The sequence below is a fragment of the Thamnophis elegans genome, chromosome 16 (genome assembly GCF_009769535.1).
Source record: "Thamnophis elegans isolate rThaEle1 chromosome 16, rThaEle1.pri, whole genome shotgun sequence".
NCBI lineage: Eukaryota > Metazoa > Chordata > Lepidosauria > Squamata > Colubridae > Thamnophis > Thamnophis elegans.
In genome coordinates, this window is record NC_045556.1 from 4427443 (window position 1) to 4449370 (window position 21928).

General features: G+C 45.0%; 1 protein-coding gene across 1 annotated transcript in view; it reads left to right on the top strand.

The window, feature by feature from the left end:
- Window positions 1-21928, top strand: part of SCAPER (S-phase cyclin A associated protein in the ER) — a 97344-nt gene that overhangs the window by 35038 nt on the left and 40378 nt on the right. Inside the window, exons 16-23 of the mRNA XM_032233354.1 lie at window positions 389-544; window positions 1937-2079; window positions 2708-2789; window positions 3095-3247; window positions 4099-4206; window positions 7536-7672; window positions 15560-15628; window positions 20397-20508. Of these exons, the coding sequence (XP_032089245.1) occupies window positions 389-544; window positions 1937-2079; window positions 2708-2789; window positions 3095-3247; window positions 4099-4206; window positions 7536-7672; window positions 15560-15628; window positions 20397-20508 (960 nt within the window). The remainder of the gene's footprint in view (window positions 1-388; window positions 545-1936; window positions 2080-2707; window positions 2790-3094; window positions 3248-4098; window positions 4207-7535; window positions 7673-15559; window positions 15629-20396; window positions 20509-21928) is intronic.

Here is a 21928-nt window from a genome sequence, read left to right on the forward strand (position 1 = left end):
ACAAATCACTTTGATCTGGTGATGTGGTGGAGGACTTGAGCACTTCTTTGCTTGGGGATCCCTCAGAGGTCCAGATCCAGAGATCTTAACAGACATTTCATTCGTTCCCATCTAAATTTTCTCTGCTCGTTGGGCAGTGAAATGTCTGCAAGAAAACAGCCAAGCTCAGAGAGCCTCAAGAACCCCACAGATCTTCTCTGGTTCCCTTAAGGCAGGGATGGCAACATGAAGGCGGGTGGACTTCAGCTCCTGGAGTTCTCCAGCCGCTCGTGCTTAAGTTCACCCAATGACTTCAATTCCCATAACCGATTGACGTACAACCGTCTTAATGTGTTTTATTTTGCTCCCGCCCAATTTATCAAGCGTTCCCCGATTCCCTCTTTGGCAGGTGAACGAAATTGCATTCATAAACACGTTGGAAGCCCAGAATAAGCGCCACGATGTCTTGTCCAAACTGAAAGAATACGAGCAGAGACTGAACGAATTGCAGGAAGAGCGCCAACGGAGGCAGGAAGAGAAGCAAGCTCGGGACGAAGCTGTCCAGGTACCCCTTAACTTCACAAAGCCTAGTAGAAGGAGATGTAGAAGCGAGGAGAACAAGGCAGAGAGGAGCTTTTCATGGCTTAGTGCTTTGCCTTATTAGTGTCCTTCTTTGGAACACTATTGTGGTAGCCTGTCTTCCCCTCCCTTCTCTTCCTTTTCCTTCTCTCTTCCTTATCCTTCTCTTCCTTTTCCTCCTCATCCTTTTCCTTGTCTTCCTTTTCCTTGTCTTCCTTTTCCTTCTCTTCCTTTTCCTCCTCATCCTTTTCCTTCTCATCCTTTTCCATCTCTCTTCCTTTTCCTTCTCTCTTTCGTTTCCTTGTCTTCCTTTTCCTTCTCTTCTTTCATCCTTCTCTTTTCCTATCTCTCCTTCTCTCTTCTCTTTTCCTTCTCTCTCTTCCTTTCTCTTCTCTTCCTTTTCCTTTTCCTTCTCTTATTCTTTTTCTTCTTCTTCCTTTTCCTTCTCTTCCTTTTCCATCTCTCTTCCTTTTCCTTCTCTTCCTTTTCCTTCTCTTCTTTTTTTCTTCTCTTCCTTGTCTTCTCACTCTAAAATCCTACTAAGCTCTGAATCAGCTAGCTAGCCTGCATGGAACTAACTCAACATGATGATATCCATCTGTCTGTCTGTCGATCTGCCTACCTACTGTGTAAAGGTAAAGGTTCCCCTCGCACACATGTGCTAGTCGTTCCCGACTCTAGGGGGCGGTGCCCATCTCCGTTTCAAAGCCAAAGAGCCAGCGCTGTCCGAAGACATCTTCGTGGTCATGTGGCCGGCATGACTAAACACCGAAGGTGCATGGAACGCTGTTCCCTTCCCACCAAAGGTGGTTCCTATTTTTCTACTTGCATTTTTTACGTGCTTTCGAACTGCTAGGTTGGCAGAAGCTGGGACAAGTCACGGGAGCTCACTCCGTTACGCGGCGCTAGGGATTCGAACCACCAAACTGCTGACCTTTCTGATCGACAAGCTCAGCGTCTTAGCCACTGAGCCCTTACCTGCTATCTATCTATCTATCTATCTATCTATCTATCTATCTATCTATCTATCTATCTATAATTTATCTGTCCATCTATCCATCCATTGTCTAGCTATCTCTTTCCTCCCATTTTCTAGCTGTCTCCATCCAACCATCAATCAATCATCCATCCATCCATCAATGATCTATCCTTCCATCCATCAATGATCTATCCTTCCTTCCATCCATCCATCTATCCATCCATCAATGATCTATCCTTCCATCCATCCATCAATGTTTTATCCATCCATCAGTGATCTATCCTTCCATCCATCTATCCTTCCATCCATCCACCCATCCCAAAGCTTCTGTCCTTTCTCTATCATTGTGCAAACCGTTTAGGGTCTCCATATTTAACAAGCGAATTGTTTGCCCTCTAGGAACGGAAGAGAGTGTTGGAAGCGGAGCGCCAGGCCCGCGTGGAAGAGCTGCTAATGAAGAGGAAAGGGCAAGAAGCTCGGATTGAGCAGCAGAGGCAGGAGAAGGAGAAAGCCCGGGAAGATGCAGCTCGGGAACGGGCCAGGTAGCCTTTGTGAAACCACTTCCAGTTTTTATTTTAATTCCAACCCGAGAGTTTCGGTCGGTGTTTTTCAACCTCGCCAATTTTAAGATGCGTGGACTTCGATTCCCGGAGGCTGGGAGATCCTGGGAGTCGAAGTCCACCCTTCTTAAAATTGCTGTGATTGAGAAATATTTGCAAATGGAATATGCAAATGCTAAATTCATTTATTGGGGTCTAACCAGTGGTGGGTTCAAAATTGTTTACTACGGGTTCTGTGGGCGTGGCTTGGTAGGTGTGGCAGGGGAAGGATACTGTAAAATCCCCATTTCCTCCCAATCAGCTGGGACTCGGAAGTCAGAGAATAGATGGGGGCATGGCCAGCCAGAGGTGGTATTTACCGGTTCTCCGAACTACTCAAAATTTCCGCTACCGGTTCTCCAGAACTGGTCAGAACCTGCTGAATCCCACCTCTGGGCCTAACCCTAGAAAACAGAGACACCCATAAAGGCATTGGAATATGTTGGATCTACTGGATGAATGGAGAGAAGGAGGCACACACAAGAAGAGTTTCTGGATTTTTGCAACTCTGGAAAAGGTGTTGATCCAATCGAGAGCCTTCATTTTTTCCATGTCTCTGCTCTTTATGTAGAGACCGGGAAGAGAGATTAGCTGCTCTGACCGCAGCCCAGCAAGAAGCCATGGAGGAGCTCCAGAAAAAGATCCAGTTGAAGGTATGGACTAGAGTGACATCTCCATAAAGTCACAGCGCAGCGGTTCTCAACCTGTGGACCCCCAGGTGTGGGGGGGAGCACAATGACACAAGGGGTCTGCGAAGGCTGGAAGCAAAGTTATGATTTAAATCTTGAGTTTAATCTTGGGGGTGGGTGGCCATGGTTTGTTTGCAACCCCAAAAGGTATTTAAAAAAGGGCGTGAAGTTAAGGTTGAGGACCCCCGGCCTAGAGATCTCCGTCAGGCCTGCTGTTAACCTTTCAGTCAGTCTTGGGACGCGCCCCCTTCTCTTTCGATCACACGCAGCACGATGAGAGCATCCGGAGGCACATGGAGCAGATCGAGCAGAGGAAAGAAAAAGCCGCCGAGTTAAGCAGCGGAAGACACGCCAACACGGACTACGCGCCCAAACTCACCCCCTACGAGCGAAAGAAGCAGTGTTCCCTCTGCAATGTTGTGGTAGGACTCTCCCTCTTACTAGCCTCTTGAGACCAAAATGTGCCTCAGCCATCGAGGCCTTCTCAGCTGTGCCCGGATAGCCCTTAGACTTATATGACGCTTCCCAGTGCTTCTGCAGCCCTCTCTAAGCGGTTTATAGAGCCAGCCTATTTGCCCACAACAATCATTTGGCTCCTCGTTTTAATGACCACGGAAGGATGGAAGACTGAGTTAGCCTTGAGCCAGTGAGAATCGAACTGCCAAACTGCTGGCAGCCGGTGATCAGCAGAAGTAGCCTGCAGTACTGCACTCTAACCACTGCGCCACCTTCACGATGTTGCCTTCACGGTGAGGATCACTCAAAGGAGAGAGTAGATCTTCCCTGCCATTTCTTCCCTGCAGAGATCCTCTGAGACAAGGCATTTCTGCAGAGGAGAAGATACTCCTCACTGCTTTCCCCTGAGCCAGATGTTGAGGCACCCCTTCCCAGTTGGCCCCCTCCTCCAGATGTGTCAGGCCTTGAACTTTGCCAGTTAGGCTGGGTTGATTCAATATCGATGGGAGGTCCTCCCCATCAACCAGGGTCAAAGGTGCTTTTCCAAAAGGCGACTGGACTTTCTCGTTTCTTTCCTTGGAAAACATTTCGCTTCTCCTCCAAGGAGCTTCTTCAGTTCTGAAGGGTGCAAATTGGGAAGGGACACCTCAATATCTGGCCTGGAGAAAAAACAGTGAAGGACAATGGAGAACCATCTCCTCTGTGCCCAGCTGGGTCCATCTTCTCCCCTGTAGCAGCTGGACTAGCCACAACATGTCGAGTTGGCTTTCTCAAGTTTTGGCACAAATGAACTGAGCAAATGTCACACCCTTTCCAGATTTCCTCGGAGGTGTATCTCTTTAGCCACATTAAGGGGAAAAAACATCAACAAACGGTGAGAGAGAACAGCAGCATCCAAGGACGAGAACTCTCCGATGAAGAAGTGGTAAGCCTTCTCTCTATATTTTCCCTCAATTTATTTATTATTTATTTATTAATAAAATTTATATGCCGCCCAATCCCGAAGGACTCCAGGCGGCTTACAAAAAGAAGAGGAAGAAAGAAATAATAAAAAAAGATAGATTTAAAATCACAAGACACGCATTCGTTCTAATCGGGGCTGGACCTCAACAGTGAGGTCAACAGCCCCAGGCCTGCCGGAATAGCCAGGTTTTAACAGCTTTCCTGAAGTCCATGAGAGCGGGTAAGGTCTGGATCTCTGGGGGTAGCTCATTCCAAAGGGTCAGAGCAGCCACAGAGAAGGCTCTCCTCCGGGGAGCCGCCAGCCAACATTGTCTGGCTGACGGCATCTGACAAGGTATCCAACAAGGAAATGGTTGTTATGTTGGCACAGCCTTGATCCAATTGGACTCGGGAGGAGTTCCCTAACAGGGAGGACAATTACCCAGTGGAACAGCTTGCCTCCAGAAGATGTGAATGCTCCAACACTGAAAGTTTTTTAAGAAGAGATTGGACAGCCATTTGTCTGAAATGGTCTAGGGCTTCCTGTTTGAGCAAGGGGTTGGCGTAGAAGACCTCCAAGGTCCCTTCCAACTCACCTATTCTGTATTTTCTAAGGAAAGCCACAATTGCTGGAAGATTTGTAATCCAGAATAGTGTAACAGGCAGCAGATTAAAGCAGTGTTTCTCAGCCTGGATAACTTTTAAGATACGTGGACTTCAATTCCCAGAATTGGCTAAGGAATTCTGGGAGTTTCACACATCTTAAAGGTGCCCAGGTTGAGAAAATCTGGGTTAGAGCCTCGATCTTAACACAGCACATCAATGAATTTGAGGATTCAGAGATAGGTTGTTAACTGTACTGCTAAATAACCAGCCAGAAGAGTGGAAGCATTTGAGGAAGGCATGTTCACTGCATTGTCCTACTCAGAGGCAAGAAGATGGAGAGATACCAGTTGCAGGCCGTGGTGGGATCGTGCCAGTTTAAGAACCGGTTTGGTGATCTCATGATTTTCCGTGCGCAAATCTTCACTTCCGGGTTTCTTCGGAGGAGTAACACAGCTGATTCGTGCAGCAATCTGCTCTGCTGCGCAAATCAGCTGAGATAAAGGTAGGAGAATAGCTCGGGCGGGCAGGTGGGCCCAGCTGATTGTTGGGGCGAACCGATTCGCTCCCAGCTCATTGTCGGAATCCAGTGGCTGGGTGAACCCGTGGTGGCAAGCTATGCTGCTGTGTCTTTGGAGTTGGCTTGGTGGATTCTACCGACATCCTCTGGTGGTTCCTTTACTCGTGGTTGCTGTGGTCAATGGGTCTTTTGATACGACCCATGAACACTTGGGTATTCCCGAGGAAGCCTGAAAGAAACTCTCTGTCGTGGACAGACTCTGTTTAAGATCGCGCACTCCTGCAGGACATAGTGAACAGAAGAAGCCTTTCTTTAATCTTTAATTCTCCCGAGAGCGTGGGGCCTTTTCTGAATGTGCCCCATTTTCCTTGGAATCTGGAAGTACCCTGTTGTTTGTTGAGTTAATTTGTTTTCATCGGTTAACGGTCAGCAAAGTATTATGATAAATTCTAATATAATGTGGTCTTTCTTACTACGTACAGCTCTGGGCAAAATTTACATCCCTCACGGCCACACGTACGATTTGCGTGCTTAAAAGAGTGAAATTTGAAAATACAGGAATAAAAAATGTGGTTGAGTCAGCTTAGTTTTACTTCTCTCTCTTCCCCATTTTATTTTTAATCAATGGAGGCACCTCTAGCTGGACGAACTATTCCTACTTAAAGTTATTGCTTTTCACCTCTGATGCCTTCATATGAAATGACCCTTCTTCTCTGATGTATAAGATTTTTATTTATACTACCTCTGACCTAATGAAATTTCACCTTTAGCCTCCTGCACTTGACACGTCGGATAACATACACTTGATCTTTGACACGTTTTTGTTTTAAGCCTAGAATGGGTAAGAGCTGCCTGCCACGCAACCAAAATTACTCCATCGGAGAGGTCAATTCCAGACAAGGTTTCCATACTGAATCACAAAACCTGTCTCGGTCGTTGGAAAATTCTATTGACAAAGATCACAGCATAGAATCCAAATCGTTGTTTATTATTATTGTGTTGTTGTTATTATTATATATATTTTATTCATTAAACATGAAACTCAGTCAACTAAACATTCAAAAATGCAACACAAATACCATTGACTGCTTCTGATGGTTGATACGGGTTGCTGCCGGCGTCCTAGGTATCAACCAAGTGTCTTCTTAAAATATACGATGTTCCGAGTTGCAGGGTTTTTTTGCAGCTCCACTGGTGTTTATTGCAGGAAGCTGCAATTTATTGATGTGTTTTGCAAAATTCTTGGACGTGGTACCAAGTGCCCCGATGACAATGGACATCACTGTTACATGCTTCATCCATAGAAGTGTAGTTTCGATAGCCAGTTCAAAATATTTTGTGATTTTTTTTTCCAGGTTTTTTTTTGCTTTGACTCTGGCATCTCCTGGTACAGCGATATCAATAAACTGTACACTTCAATATCAATAAACTGTACAATCATCATCATTATCATCATTCATTGCATAGTCAGCCAGATGTCCAGACTGGGTTTGGCATTGGGATAGGACCTGGGATAGGCAGATATGGATGTTTCATGGTGTTATATCCAGATCTGTTATCCCAGGTCCTTTCTAAGGACTTCACATAGCACTTCACGGCCCTCTCTAAGCAGTTTACAGAGTCAGCATATTTGCCCCCAACAATCTGGGTCCTCATTTTACTGACCTTGTAAGGATGGAAGGCTGAGTCAACCTTCAGCCGGTCAGGATCGAAATCTAGACTGTGGGCGAAGTTAGCCTGCACTGTTGCATTCTAACCACTAGGCAGGCAGGAAAGAAGGAAAGGAAGGAAAGAAGGAAGGGAAGGAAGGAAGGAAGGAAGGAAAGAAGGAAAGAAGGAAGGAAGTCAACCTTCAGCCGGTCGGGATCGAACTGCTGGCAGTTGGCAAAGTTAGCCTGCAATGTTGCATTCTAACCACTAGGCAGGCAAGGAAGGAAGGAAGGAAGGAAGGAAGGAAGGAAGGAAGGAAGGAAGGAAGGAAGGAAGGAAGGAAGGAAAGATAGCAACAGCACTTAGACTTATATACCGCTTCACAGTGCTCTTGTAAACAGAAATGTATTCCGACACCTACTTGTCTTAATACTCTGTGGCTTTTGAATGGTAGGTTTCCCATTTTTAGGGTGCAGGAACAGAAGCACAGGTGGGGTACAATCTTTTCAGTGTTCCCCTTGCTCTCCCCTTTCTTCTAGGAACACCTGTCCTTAAAGAAATACATCGTGGACATTGTGGTAGAAAACACGGTTCCCTCCGAGCCTGGGAAAGACGGGGAAGAGAGGCAGAGGGCAAAAAAGAAAGCCAAGAAATTGAAGGCACGGATGAACTCAAGGTATCGGCTTTGGAAACACTCCCTCCCCCCCCTACGTATATACCAGAGGTGGCATTCAGCCGGTTCTCTCCGGTTCCAACGAACTGGTAGCGGTGGCTGTGGGAAGCTCCGCCCCCATCCCCTTGACGTAATGTGCGAGCACTGCGCATGCGCAGAAGGTGGTGCTCCTCATGTGCAGATACGGGGCTTGTGAGCGCATGCTCATTTGCGAACCAGTAGGGAAGGTAAGTGAATCCCACCACTGGTGTACACACACACACACACACACACACACACACACACACAAACACACACAGTGTGTCTTCCAATTACAACTGTTCATTTAGTTCAAATTTACAACAGCACTGAAAAAAAAAAACGTAGGACAGTTTTTCACACTTAACGATTACCGTTGCAGCATCCCCCGTAGTCACACGCTCAAGATTCAGACGCTTGGCAACTGTCTCAAATTTATGACGGTCGCAGCATCCCGTCGGGGTGATGTGGTCCCCTTTTGCGACCTCCTGAGCGGCAAAGTCAACGGGGAAGCTGGATTCACTGAGCAACCGTGTGAATGCAGGGATTCACTTAACAGCTGCGGCAAGGAAGGTCGTAAAGTGGGGCAAAACTCACTTTACAAATGTTTCATTTAGCAACAGGAATTTTGGGCTCAACTGTGGTCATAATGGCTACCTGTATACGTATATATGTAATATTATTTATAATTTAAGCCTTTTCATGCAAAAGAAGAGATGATTGGTAGGTTGGTTGCTTGGTTAGCAATAGCAATAGCAGTTAGACTTCTATACCGCTTCATAGGGCTTTCAGCCCTCTCTAAGCGGTTTACAGAGTCAGCATATTGTCCCCAACAACAATCCGGGTCCTCATTTTACCCACCTCGGAAGGATGGAAGGCTGAGTCAACCTTGAGCCAGTGAGATTAGAACCGCTGAACTGCAGATAATAGTCAGCTGAAGTGGCCTGCAGTGCTGCACCCTAAGCACTGCGCCACCTCGGCTCTTGGTTGGTATGTATGTATGTATGTATGTATGTAGGTAGGTAGGTAGGTAGGTAGGTAGGTAGGTAGGGTAGGTAGGTAGGTAGGATGGATGGATGGATGGATTGATTTTGTTTCCCATTTGTTTTTTTGCACAAAAAGGCTTAAATTTATTTCATTCCTTCGCATGAAACGGCTTAAATGTATTTATTCGTGCCCTTCAGAAAAGCTGCTGTGAAAAACCGGGAAAAATGCAAAACCCTTTTGAAGTTATTTGCTCTAGGAACATCTTGAAAACACCACTGATGAGTCTAATTTATGGCCACTTTCTCTGATTGAGGAAGAAAACGGCGTATTGATCCGGCCCCTGCCTTTCACCTGTTAAGAGCTTTCTTCCTAATTGGACGCCAGAGCCCTGCCAAAAACTCTGCCCTCTCCCAGCGCACAATAGCAGGTTTAAGTACGTCTAAACCAGGCCTATTTTTCTTCCCGGCTATTGATTTTTAAAATGAAGCATCAAAGAAAATCAATAGTAATCAACAAATAGAAGCTCGTCGGCCGGAGTGTCAAATCCCCGGGCTGGGTTTAATCAATTTTGTTGCCTGCCACGGCGAAGAAAGTTAGAAATATCTTAAAAGGAAAAGTGAGTTGTCAGACCTGCCATTTGTCAACGGGCTAAAAATAAATAAATAAATGTGACAGTCGGGGGATTGCCGTACTTTCACGGTTTGGAGGTTTCGAGGCAGATGGTCCGTGCTTCTGCCTAGACCCATGATGTCAAACCTACAGCACGCGTGATCGAAGTGGCACACGGAACCATGTTGCCTGGCACGCCCAGCGTCGCCTGTTCCTCTTTTGGGGTTCTGGCACGCATGTGTGCATGACAATCAGCTGGCCTTCGTGCCCGTGGCAGTGCCGGAAACTGGAAGAGCCGGTCTTCCGTTTTCCAGCATGAGCATGCGTGCCCGCCAGCTGATTGCCGCGCTTGCATGCATACCAGTAATCGGAAGACCACTTGGCTGGTGCGCATTCATGTGCCAGAAACCAGAAGTTCATTTTCTAGTGCTCCTTCTGGCTCAGTGTTTCTCAACCTTGGCAACTTGAAGATGTCCGGACTTCAACTCCCAGAATTCCCCAGCCAGCATTCGCTGGCTGGGGAATTCTAGGAGTTGAAGTCCGGACATCTTCAAGTTGCCAAGGTTGAGAAACACTGTTCTGGCTCCTCTTCCAAGTTGTGGCCCAGATGAGCACACGCTTTCTTTTCCAGCACTTGGTGCCAAAAAGGTTCACCATCACTGGTTTTCTAGATTCTTTCCACTTACTGTATTTTTGGAGTATAAGACGCAGCAGGGCTTTGAAGAGGCAAATTTTTTAAAAAAGTTTTTGCACTCCCCCCCCCCAAAAAAAGGGCATGAATAGCCTTTAAGAGGCTTGTAGAGTGCTCGGGGGGGGGCAAAAATGAGCAAAAAACACCCCATTTTTTTTCAGAAAAAGGGCATGGACACTCTTTAGGAAACTTATAGAGTGCAGCTGGGGGCGGGAGGGGGCAAAAAAGGCCCATTTTTCACTCATTTCTGCCCTCCCAGCCCCCCAGGAGCACTCTGCAAGGCTCCTAAAGGCTATGCATGGCCATTTTGAGGAAGGGGGCATGGTTTCAGGAGGCAAAAAAAATGCTATTTCAGTGTATAAGATGCACCCAGATTTTCATCCTCTTTTTTGAGGGGAAAAAGGTGCGTCATACTCCAAAAAGTATGGGTACTCAAAATCCCGACTCAGCGATAAATTCTGGCATGGTTAAACTGAGTCCTGTTGAATCTCCTTTTGCTTTTGGAGGGGGGTGTTTTTTTTTTTTTTTAATTGAAGTTTATTATACAGGCATAATACAACTCACAACAATTCATTTAGTGACCGTTCAGAGTTACGACGGCACTGAAAACAGTGGACCATTTTTCACAACCGTTACTGCATCCCATGATCACCCGCGCTAAAAATTCAGAGGCTCGTATTTATGACGGGCGCAGTGTCCCGAGGTCACGTGATCCCCGTTTCCCGACCTTCTGACGAGCCAAGTCAATGAGGAAGGCAGATTCACTTAACAATTCTGTTACTTACGTAACAACTTCGGTGGATTCAATTAACAACTGTGGCAAGAAAGCTCGTAAAACAGGGCCAAAGTCGCTTAACAAAATGTCTCGCTTAGCAGCATAAATTTGGGGCTCAATTGTGGTCATAAATCGAGGATTACCTGTAATATAAAATACAAATAGAAACAAAAGATTAAAAAAAGAAGAAGAAGCGAAGTGGAATGCGAAGTAAAAAGGGAAAAAAGGGACTTGCAACTATTATCAGTGCAGTCAAATATAAAATACAGTTTACAACCTCAAGTTTTTACTTTACACATTTAGTAAGTTCTAGCTGTTTTGATAACAAACCTGATCTAATCATCAAAACCCCATTCGATTTGATTACGATCACCCACCAGCATTACCAATAAAAGAACTTAAGCAATAATAATAGTTTTAAAAAATTAAAGCAGAAGACAAACAGAATATTCTATCGCATTTGGTGCTGGATTATCATTGGGCAGTTAAAGTTTGCTTAATTTTGCATACAGCTTAACAGAAATTGGCCAAATTTTGCAGTGCAGTCAAACACAAAACACAGTTGCAGCCAACTTTTATTTTACAGATTTAGTAAGTAACAGCCATTGCTGTAATAAACGTAATCTAATCATCAAAATCCAAAATCAGAGTTTTCTTTTCTTTTGTTTCAAGCACGAAGTCCAGCTGTAGCTGTTTCTAAGTAGAAGCAAGCGATCTTTCTTTTAAAATTAAAACAGTTATTTTGCCATATCTTCCAGCTCCGTCCGTTCTTCCATTGTGGGAATTATTGTATCTTTCCATTCTTGCACGTAGAGATTCTCGCCGCAGTCAGCATATATAATAACCGAGTTCCAATTTTTTCTCCCCAAGATCTTCTTAGGGTGGGGGGGTTTCTTTGGTGGCGTTTAGCCATTTCGTGTACTGCTGTGGATCGAGATAGCAGATGTTCCCCCTTTTTGAATGGCGTCTTTACGGCATGGACTATTTTTCGTTAAGATTTATTTCCCAGATAGTTTCATCTCCTGAGTTTTTATTTTTATTTTATTTTTTCCTCTCCAGCGCACTGACCCTGATAGGGCCTTGTTTACCACAATTCACTAAGACTTTGTAATATAAAGGGAAGTGATTCATAGCATAACCCATTTTTTTTCCCAACCTCAAGTTCTCAAAAAAAAATATTGGATTTCATACTCTTGCTGCCCCAGGAGAGTAAAGCAGGAACATCCTGATGTTTTTTGTTTTTTTAAAGTCAAATACAACTTACAAACACTTGTGCTTTTTAACAAAAATGTGTTAGCTGGAAACTGTGCTACCAACTTCTTCTGATTTTATGTGCTGACGTTAACACTGCCTTCCTCCTCCAATGACTGTCACTCAGTGTGATGGGTTAATCAAAACGCTGTTATCAAGAAAGGTATGGAAAACATAAGCCTCCCAAGAAAACAGCCCCCGGGCATGTATTTAGGGAGATAAAATATTTGCCAAACAAAGCAGGAAAGTGAACTCCTTGCTGTCTCGGGACAAACTTGAAAATCAACTTTCCTGCTTGTTGTCTGCTTCGGAATTCTTCCTTTCTCCTCTTAGGCAAAAGCCCCCAATCTTTTTATCCTGGCCTTAAAAGCTTTTCGTATCCGGAGCGTCTCCCTGCTTAGCCGCCCACGTCAGTCTCTCTAGTGCAACGTTTTAGGGACACTTAACTGACATTGGAAATGTCAAGATGAACACACAAGAGAGCCCGTTTCCTTTTATTCTCCACCCACCTCCTCCTCCTACAACATCAAAGGAAGAGGACCATGAGACCCCGTAGAGGGGTGGGCTTCAAAAGTTTTGGGCAAGGACTTCTCTGTCTGGTTGCTGGACGGGCGTGGCCATGGTCAGTATGGCCTAGTTCGGTGTTTCTCAACCTTGGTAACTTGAAGATGTCTGGACTTCAACTCACAGAATCCCCAGCCAGCGAATGCTGGCTGGGGGATTCTGAGAGTTGAAGTCCGGACATCTTCAAGTTGCCAAGGTTGAGAAACACTGGCCTAGTTGGCCTCCTGCATCACAGCGGGGTGTTTTTGCCCTCCCCTGGCTCCGGACGCTCTTTTCGAGCCTCCGGGAGGGCGAAAACGGCCTCCCCAGGCTCTGGACTTCCTGAACTTCCGGTAGGCCCGTTCTTGAACTTCCGGTAGGCAGGTTTTTCAACCTCCCTGAGCCTCCGCGCACGCCCCGCACTTATCTGCAGCCAAACCGGGCCGCATGGGGACTCCTGGGAGGGGGGGGCAGCCAGGTGTGAGATTTGGGGGTTCTCCAAACTGCACAGAATCTTAGCTAGAGGTTCTCCCGAACCTCTAGCGAATCCCCTAGCAGCCTCACCCCTGGACCTGGATAGTCCTTGATTACGGATTGAAGCCTTACCTACGACTCCTCTGAGTCAGATCAGGAAACCTTACGGACACTGTTTGAAAGAGCTGTTTAGCAAGTCAGTTCTAGTACGGGTAGCTCGACTTAACGACCACAACTGAGCCCAAAGCTTCGGTTGCTAAGCGAGACCGTTGTCAGCGAATTTTTTTTTTTGCCCCATTGTAACCATCGTTTCCTGCCACCGTTGCTAAGTGAAAACACTGCAGCCGTTCAGTTCGTCACACGGTCAGTAAGGAGTCCGGCTTCCCCGTTGTCTTGGCTCGACAGAAGGTCGCAAAAGCGGGTCACGTGATTCCCCGGGATGCTACAACCGTCCTAAAAGTGAGTCAGTTGCCAAGCCTCTGAATTTTGATCAGGTGGCCATGGGCAGGCTGAACGGTCGTAAGGGGTGAAAAACTTCCACGAGTCACTTTTTTCAGGGCCGTTTTCAGTGCTGTCACTAAATGAACCGTCGTAAGTCGAGGACTACCTGTATTGGAGCCAATAGGTAATTCTGACGAACTGATATTCTCTTGCCAGGGAATCTCAGATCTCCAATGGCAAAGAGAAAACGGAAAGGAATAGCTGATGGCCAACCTCCCTTTAAGCCAAAGGAGCCCAATTTTGACAACTTTTAAGGCCTTTGGACTTCAACTCCCAGAATTCCTCAGCCCACCTGAATTGATTTTTGCTAGGCCTCCTACAGCTTTTTTTTTTAAAGTTGCTGATGGGCTGATGTGTTTTATGCCCATTTTGGCTCAAACAAAATTACCATATTCTTCAGAGTATAAGACGCACCTTTTCCCCTCAAAAAAGAGGCTGAAAATCTGGATGCGTCTTATACACTGAATACACCTTTTTTTACCTTCTGAAACCCCGCTCCCTTCACCAAAATGGCCATGCATAGCCTTTAGGAGGCTTATAGAGTGCTCCTGGGGGCTGGGGAGGGCAGAAATGAGTGAAAAAACAGCCCGTTTTTTGCCCATCCAGCCCCCAGCAGCACTCTATAAGCTTCCTAGAGGCTATCCATGTCCTTTTTTTTTTTTTTTTTACAAAACAGTCCTGTTTTCCACAAAAAAACGGACCGGTTTTTTGCTCATTTCTCCCCCCCCCCAGCACTCTACAAGCCTCCTAAGGGCTATTCAGCCCCCCCCCCCTTTTTTTTTTCAAAAAAACGGGGCCCGTTTTCATGAAAAATGGGCCATTTTGGGAGGTTTGCAGAGTGCAAAAGCTTTTTTTTTTTTAAATTCCTCTTCAAAGCCTTGCTGCGTCTTATACTCCGACAAATATGGTAAGCGCAGTCCAAAGAACAATTGGCCTTCTCTCAGACCCCCCGTTGGCAAGTCTCCAAGATAAACCCAAATTCTTTTCCCATTCGGTCGTGCTCCTAATTCTGGTTTTAACATTCTCCCCAAATAAACCAGCCATTCATAGATCTCTTTTTTTTCTGTTTGCAGAGGGGGAAAACTTGCGTTGGTTGCATCGATGTCAGTTACAAACTATTAATTGAGATGCAAATTGGGGGGTTTTGAAAAAAAAATCTCACCATGAGCAAATTGCCACCCCCGGTATTAAAGAGTAAATCCAGTCCTGTAATTTACAATTGCTTATGAATTGATACATTCATTAGTTCTCTGAAGTGCCCTAAGCTTGTTGTTTTCATACTTAAAAGTGTTTTAAATCTCTCTGGAATACGTACAACGGGTGAGCTTGCTGCAGCTTATACCATGTTTTCCCCAAAATAAGACAAGGTCTTATTCCCCCACCCACCCACCCCAAAAAATAAAGGCTTGGCCTTATTTTCAGGGAGGTCTTATTATTTTTGAGGTTCAGGAGGGTGGCGAGTGTGATCACCTCATGGCTGCTGCTGTTTTGCGTGTCGCTTGGCCTGCCACTCTGTGCAGTGGCCATTAGCGTGACAGAAGTAGCACAGTGGCCAGGGTCGTGGGAGCTTCCGTTAGGTAAGGGCGGGTGGGATGCACGGGGCGTGTTCCCCCTTCCAGGCTCGCTTCACCTTGTGTTGTTTGCGCGGCAAGCAACCAGAGGAAATGGCGGGGACCGGCTGCACCCATGTTTAAATATTTTCGGGGAGGGCTTATGAGCGCATGCGCTCAAAAGCCCGATTGTGGCTTATTACCTGGAGAGGTCTTATTTTCGGGGGGAAACAGGGTGAAAACTTCAAACCTTTTGCCGTGTGATGAATGAAACTCAAGCAGGATTGGGAATACCAAGCACGGTTTGGTGGGGTAGAATTACTTTTCAAATTAACCAGGTTTTCAAGAAGCCCGCTAATTTCTACTCCCTCATTAATATGAAAAAAAGAAAAGAAAAAGGTAAAATGTTGAATGGAATGAAAGAGTCGGGACTGAATGTGTGTTTTATAGACAGCCTAACTGATGTTTCCCACTGCTCCTTCTCATCTTAGGGCAAAGGAGTACGAGAACGGAATGGAGTCGAAAAATGTCCTCCTGCGAATCTCCTACAAGCAAAGTAAGTCCTTCATCCAAATGGAAGTTTGTCCGTCAGATTTGCACCCAGTGTCAGGGTTCCAAATAGCATCAAAAGTAAATCAGAGTCCGAGCCAAAAGTGTTACTCAAAGTTCCAATTTATTAAGAGAGCCGTGTTGGTACATCTGGGAAAACCCGAATCTGAAAGCTTCCAGGTTTTCCCCACCCAGTTGAAAGTTCAAGATCTTGCCCCCCACACCACAAGTCCATCACATGGTCCAATCTCCCACTTCCACGCTAGCAGCTTCCACCCCATCCAGTTCCGGTCAGGTGCAGAGATGCAAAGACAAAGGATGACCTTGGCTTTCTAGAAAGAATGTTGTTATGGCTACCTAGCATCTAACTCTGTACAACACCCCCCTCCCATTTCCCACAATAGAAAGTAAACAGTAGAAAGTGTGGCAGGCCTGAAGCCCAAAAGAAAAGATGGCTTACAGGCATGACACGCAGAACAACAGAACCAAGTCCTCTTGTGGGTAGGACCGCCTGTCCCATTCTGGTAACTTTAGCTTTTGAGATCCGCAGATCCTAGAATTGTAGAAGTTAATCGTTTTGAGGAACCAGTGACAGGATAGTGAGAGGCTCCATTTAAAAAACTGTAGAACATAGATTCCTAGGGATGGGAGGGGGTCTTGGAGGTCTTCTAGTCCCCCCCTGCTCATGGCAGGAGACCTATACAATCCCAATCAAATGATTGTTCTCGGAAACCTCCAGTGATGGAGCACCCACAATTTCAAGAGGCAAGAAATTCCATAGATAATTGTTCTTTCAGGAAATTTCTCCTTAATTCAAGGTCGGGTCTCTTTTGGATAAGTTTCCATCTGTTTGCTTCTTGTCCTGCCTCAGGTGCTTTGGAAATAGTTGCCCCCCCCCCCTTATTCTTTGTGGCGCCCTCCCCCAAATTTTGGCACTGCTATCATGTCGTTTCCCCCCCGCCCCAATCCTTTCCTTGGTTAGATTAGACATACCGAGGCCTCTCAACTGTTCATACGCATGATTTAGGGGGAACCGATAAATAAACAGATGACAGGAAGGGAAAGAAATGGAGCTGAGCTAATATAATTATATATCAGTAGTCCTCAACTAAGGACGCGGCGGCTCGGTGGCTAAGATGCTGAGCTTGTCGATCAGAAATGTTGGCAGTTCGAACCCATAACCGAGTGAGCCCCCGTGACTTGTCCCGGCTTCTGCCAACCTAGCAGTTCAAAAGCCCATAAAAAATGCAAGTAGAAAAATAGGGACCACCTTTGGTGGGAAGGGAACAGCGTTCCATGCGCCTTCGGCATTGAGACATGCCGGCCACATGACCACGGAGACGTCTTCGGACAGCGCTGGCTCTTCGGCTTTGAAACGGAGATGAGCACCGCCCCCTAGAGTCGGGAACAACTAGCACGCATGTGCATGGGGAATCTTTACCTTTACCTAGTTCTCAGCTTACATTACGGTGGTAAGTCACAATCATTGTTAGTGAGTCATCACAGGATCGAACTAGTGTCATGGCATTTTTTTGCAGCAGCAGTTGTTCATCGAATCAGACAGGTCGGTCCTAAAGTCAGCCCTTTGTTCGCTATGGGCCATTTTTGCCCCTAAAATTCCCCCCATTGGTTTTCCTGGTCTTCTTATCTCTCCAGCCTGCATCCATCAAACCTGCTTCATTGTCTTTGGCCCTAAATCTGCAAGTTTTGCTTTCTGCTTCTTTTCGACATTGCCTTCTTTAAACTTTAAGCTACAGAATTCCTCCTTCGACATTCTTCGATATTTAAAGTTCCCTCTTATTCCTCAGCGGGCCTGCTGCGTACCCTCCTAATCTGAGTTTTTTGTTAAAGGGAAGATGGGTTTCCTATTTTAGGTTTTTTTTGGTGGCGGAAAAGGTTTAGGAATTGCTGCAGGCCATTGGATGGTTTTTTCTTTTTTTCCCTTTTTAAAAGAGACAGAAAAAAAAAACTTGCAGCCCGTTCCTTTGGGGAGAGAGACGTAATAAGAGAACCGTTTGCCAGTAGGATAAGAAGCTAAATTGCCTTTATGGAACAAAACAAGAAAGAAAATAAACTTTGCATCTAGCTTTACCATTTCCAATGTACACAGTGATTGTAGCTCTGATTAAAGGCAATGTTGCAACCAATTGTAATGTAAATACTCTTACACAGCTTGTTGTTGCCACTATAAATATTGACAAATCTAAAGATGGTAGGCGTAGCAAAAAGAGAGAGAGAGAGAGAGGCTCTGCGTACCCAGACGTCATGAGCTGGTATAAAATTGCCTCTTTTAGATGTCAAGCATTACATAAATTACATTTCTGCTGGGTGGCTTTGCCCATCTGACTAGAAGATTTGCTGAAGTAGAATGGAGCCAAGTGTTAAGCTGCCCCTTCTATTGGTGCCCTCGTACCCCCAGAACAGGAATATGATCTTTTCTCTCTGGCAGTTGCCCACATCCAACTGAAGTACAATCCTGGAGGGTCCATAATACGGGAAAGACAGGTGAATAGAGTCGTCCTCCACCCAATTCTCCTTTCTTCCTTTGGCTTGACTCTTACAGATAGACTAGAAGTTTCTTTCAGATCCATGGCGGAAACGTCACTGATGGCCTCTTCCAGATCTGAAGGTGGCAACATCGGTTCCACCACAAAACCGCGAAGCCCTCATCCGCGCCGACATAAGTACAGAGGGCAAATCCGTGCCGTTCGAAGCACTAAGGAAAAACGCGACCCTACCGCGATGACATATCGCGGAGGGCAAATCCGCGCCTTCCGAAGCACTCAGCACCCTAAACCTAACCCTAACCCTAACCCTAACCCTAAAGCAAACCCCTAAACCTAATCCTAACCTTAATTTAAATTGGCTTTCTGCCGCCGCGCTGTTTAAAGCACGGCTCTGTCGCCGCGCTGTTGTCGCGGCGGTGATGATGCGCGGTGATGATGTCGCGGCTTTAGCGACGCGGTTTTATCACCGCTATTTTGACGAGCGCGGTTTTGTCGTGCCACGGGCAACATCACTGGTGGCCTCTTCCAGATCTGAAACATCATCTTTGTGTACCTTTTGGAGCTTATGACTTCTTCAGGAGTGCAAGTCCACTCTCAATTTCTTTTACAATTTGGCATCTACCTGCATTTCCAAATGATGGAAAGAGGTGGGAACCTTGTAAAACACCCAGGAAGTCTCCCTGTGGTTTCAACAACACTCCATTGTCATCAATCAGATAGCAAGGTAAGATATCCATCAAATAAATACACGCAAAATAAACTTCTCACACATCCTGAAACTTGACAGAGGTTCTAAGATCCCATCAATTGTCACCAAGAAGAGACTTAGAAGCAGGAAATAAGATTCCCTTCTCCGAGCCAAGAAAGAGCTCGGTCCAAAGTTCACCTTGATCTGGGCCAAGAACTTAAGCAATACGGTCAGAAATGAAGTAATCAAAAAGGAAAAGGTAATTTTATATTCTGCGCCGAGCCAGGAAGAGGAGGAAGAAGACGGTTTTACGATGAGTCTTAAAAAAGAAATGAATGGGAGGAAAATGTAAAAACACAGAATTCCATTTGACTTGATAGGCTGGAAATACGTTTCTGGAGCCAGAATGTACAGCTGTCTCTTGAAAACTAAACGGTCCACTTTACGAAATGCTTGCTAGTGACAGGAAGGTATGTTTTCTTTTCTAAAAAAAAACAAAACCCCAAAACCTCAGTTTTTGAATAAAAGTATTTCAGAAAATAAGCATTGCTTCCAAGGCAGCTTATAGTTGTTAACGATAGAAATTGTGGTCCTAAATGTAGATCTCTTGGGATTGCTACTTTTAATTTTTGCTTAAGGTGGAAGAAACAAACAAACAAATTTGTTTGCAACTTCTTTACCTGGTGTTCTCTTGTTTTTCTTTGTTTTGGGACAGTTTCCTTAAGAGCAGTTAACACCAGATGCCAAGTTTTGGGATTTTTCCATGCTTGAAAATAACTTATGCCAACCACAGCTGTGGTTCTTTCCTCCCAGATTCTGCCTGGTAATAGCCGGTCTAACGCCTGCCTGGCTTGTCTGTTTTGAGGGTTAATGTTAAAAGTGCTGAAGAATATGATAAGAGTCTTTTACGGGCGAACCTAGGAATAGCCAAAGGCCTCTGCAGAGAGTCTGTTGTGCCCATCCTCCCCCTTGCCCATTTACCTAGAACCGTGATGGCAAACCTATGGCACACAGGGCCCTCTCTGAAGGCACACATGCTGTTGCCAGCGGCTTTTCTGGTTTCAACACGCTGGCCAGCTGGTCTTTGTGGGTGCTAGAGCGCCCGAAAATGGCCCAAAATAGCCTGAAAAAGGCCCGAAAAAATGGCCTGAAAACTTCCTGAAAAATGGCCCCCCGAAAAAGCCTGAAAACACCCCCAAAACAGCCTGAAAAATGGCCCCAAAACAGCTGGGGAAAAACGGCCCAAAAAACATTCCGAAAAAAACAGGCATGCCAGCAAGCTGGTCTCCGTGTTTCTAAGGCTGCGGCATGCACCCATGCATGTATGCTGCAGTTTGGGCACTCTTTATGTGCTGAAAAAGTTTGCCATCACTGACCTAGATGAAGGCGCATGGAAACCCTTCACCGTAGGCGTGCCCAGGACGTGGTATCGATTGTCTCTCTTAATCACCTTGCAGCGAAGAGGGTCTCGCCGAAATATTACTGGAATGTAACTTCCCCAGTTCTGAACGCTATTTCCACCTCCCTCTCTCCTTCCCCTCCCTATTTCCCCCCCCCCCTCTTCTTTTTTTGGTAACATGGAAGGCTACAACGACTGGTGAAAGATTTGCTGAAGCAGCTTCAGATTCAAGACGGGAGCAAAATCTCCGCTCTGGATAGGATTTTGGGAGAGGTTTCACGGATCCTGGAAAAAGAGGTAAGGCCGCTTTTTCCTTCTTGCTCAACGCCAAATTAGCTCATGCCCCTTTGAGGCGGGCGCCAGTCCTGATTCGCCCTGTACGTCGGTCTTGGCTGGAGATTCATAAATCTGTTGAGTTCCTTCGATCCTCGCGGCGGCTTGGTTCACAGATCACATAGGCCGTGAGCCATAGTTTGCAAGCCGCCGTGGCTGGATTTCCACTTTGCCATAAGCCGTAAGCTTCAGGATAAGAAGCACCATCAAATTGTGAATATTGGTTATTATTATGCTGAAGGTGTTTGAAACTGTGAGGTTGATGAATGGGAAAGTTTAGAAAGCTAAAGTAAGCGGATGTGCCATTCTGCATTTCTTTCCCAGTGTTGCTTTAAAATAGACTTGGCTATAAATATAGGAGAAATGCTTTTTTTTTTAATTTGAGATTTTTTTTTTTTTTAAATATAAATTATACATATTATAGAAACAAAGTATTGTTTGGGTCTTTTTTTACACCTTTCCATTTACACAGTCCATTTTACATCATAGCTTTGTTTTCACTTTCAGCCAAATTAGTCTTCTATTATTTTCATATTTGTACTTATTTTTCTTGATACATTAACAATATCTTCAATTGCCCCTTCAAAGTTACACCAAATTTTCATTTCTTATTTTCTCCGTTTATATATTTTACTATAAACAACATACATCTTCTAATTCAATTTAAACACGGAGAGCGTTTGTTTCAATTTTTCTACAATTAACAATATACTATAATTTCTTTATTTCTTAGTTAATTACATAACAATAAAAATCTTACTACTATTCTTTTTGATCTACTAATGTAACTGGCTTCCCTTTCTTTTTCCTTAACTGTTTTCTCTTGGGGTCTCAAAAATTCCACTTTTAGTTATTTTTCTTCTTCTCCCCCTTTCTCCTTACTTATTCTTTCTTTTTCTTTTTCCTGTTTTTGTGGTTATTGTATCTTCAGAGTATTTACTTTTATTATTCTACTAACTTTCTCCAGGGTTTTCCTTGTTTTCCTCCCTTCCTTATTTTGTGGTTTCCAAAAATAAAGGAGGAAGGAATGGTATTTTTATCCAGTTAATGTTAAGTAGATTAATGGGATAAAATTAATTTCTCCATTAAATGCATTGTTCTAAAACATTAACAGAAACCTTTTATTTCTTTCACAAATTTGACACTCTATAGCTGTTTCTTATGTTAGGAAAGTTTTCCCCATCAGATCAACAGCCCAAACCTTTTAATCCTAGATAGGGAGATGAATGGTGCTTTATTCCATTCCCCCCCCCAATTAATTAAATTAATGCCTTTCCAAAATCAACACATTAGGCTCTGAACAGCGTTTGCCCAGTCTGACACCAATATGCCAGAATTTTACACATTCAGTATGTTCTCTATCAGCTTTTCCATTTATTGCCTG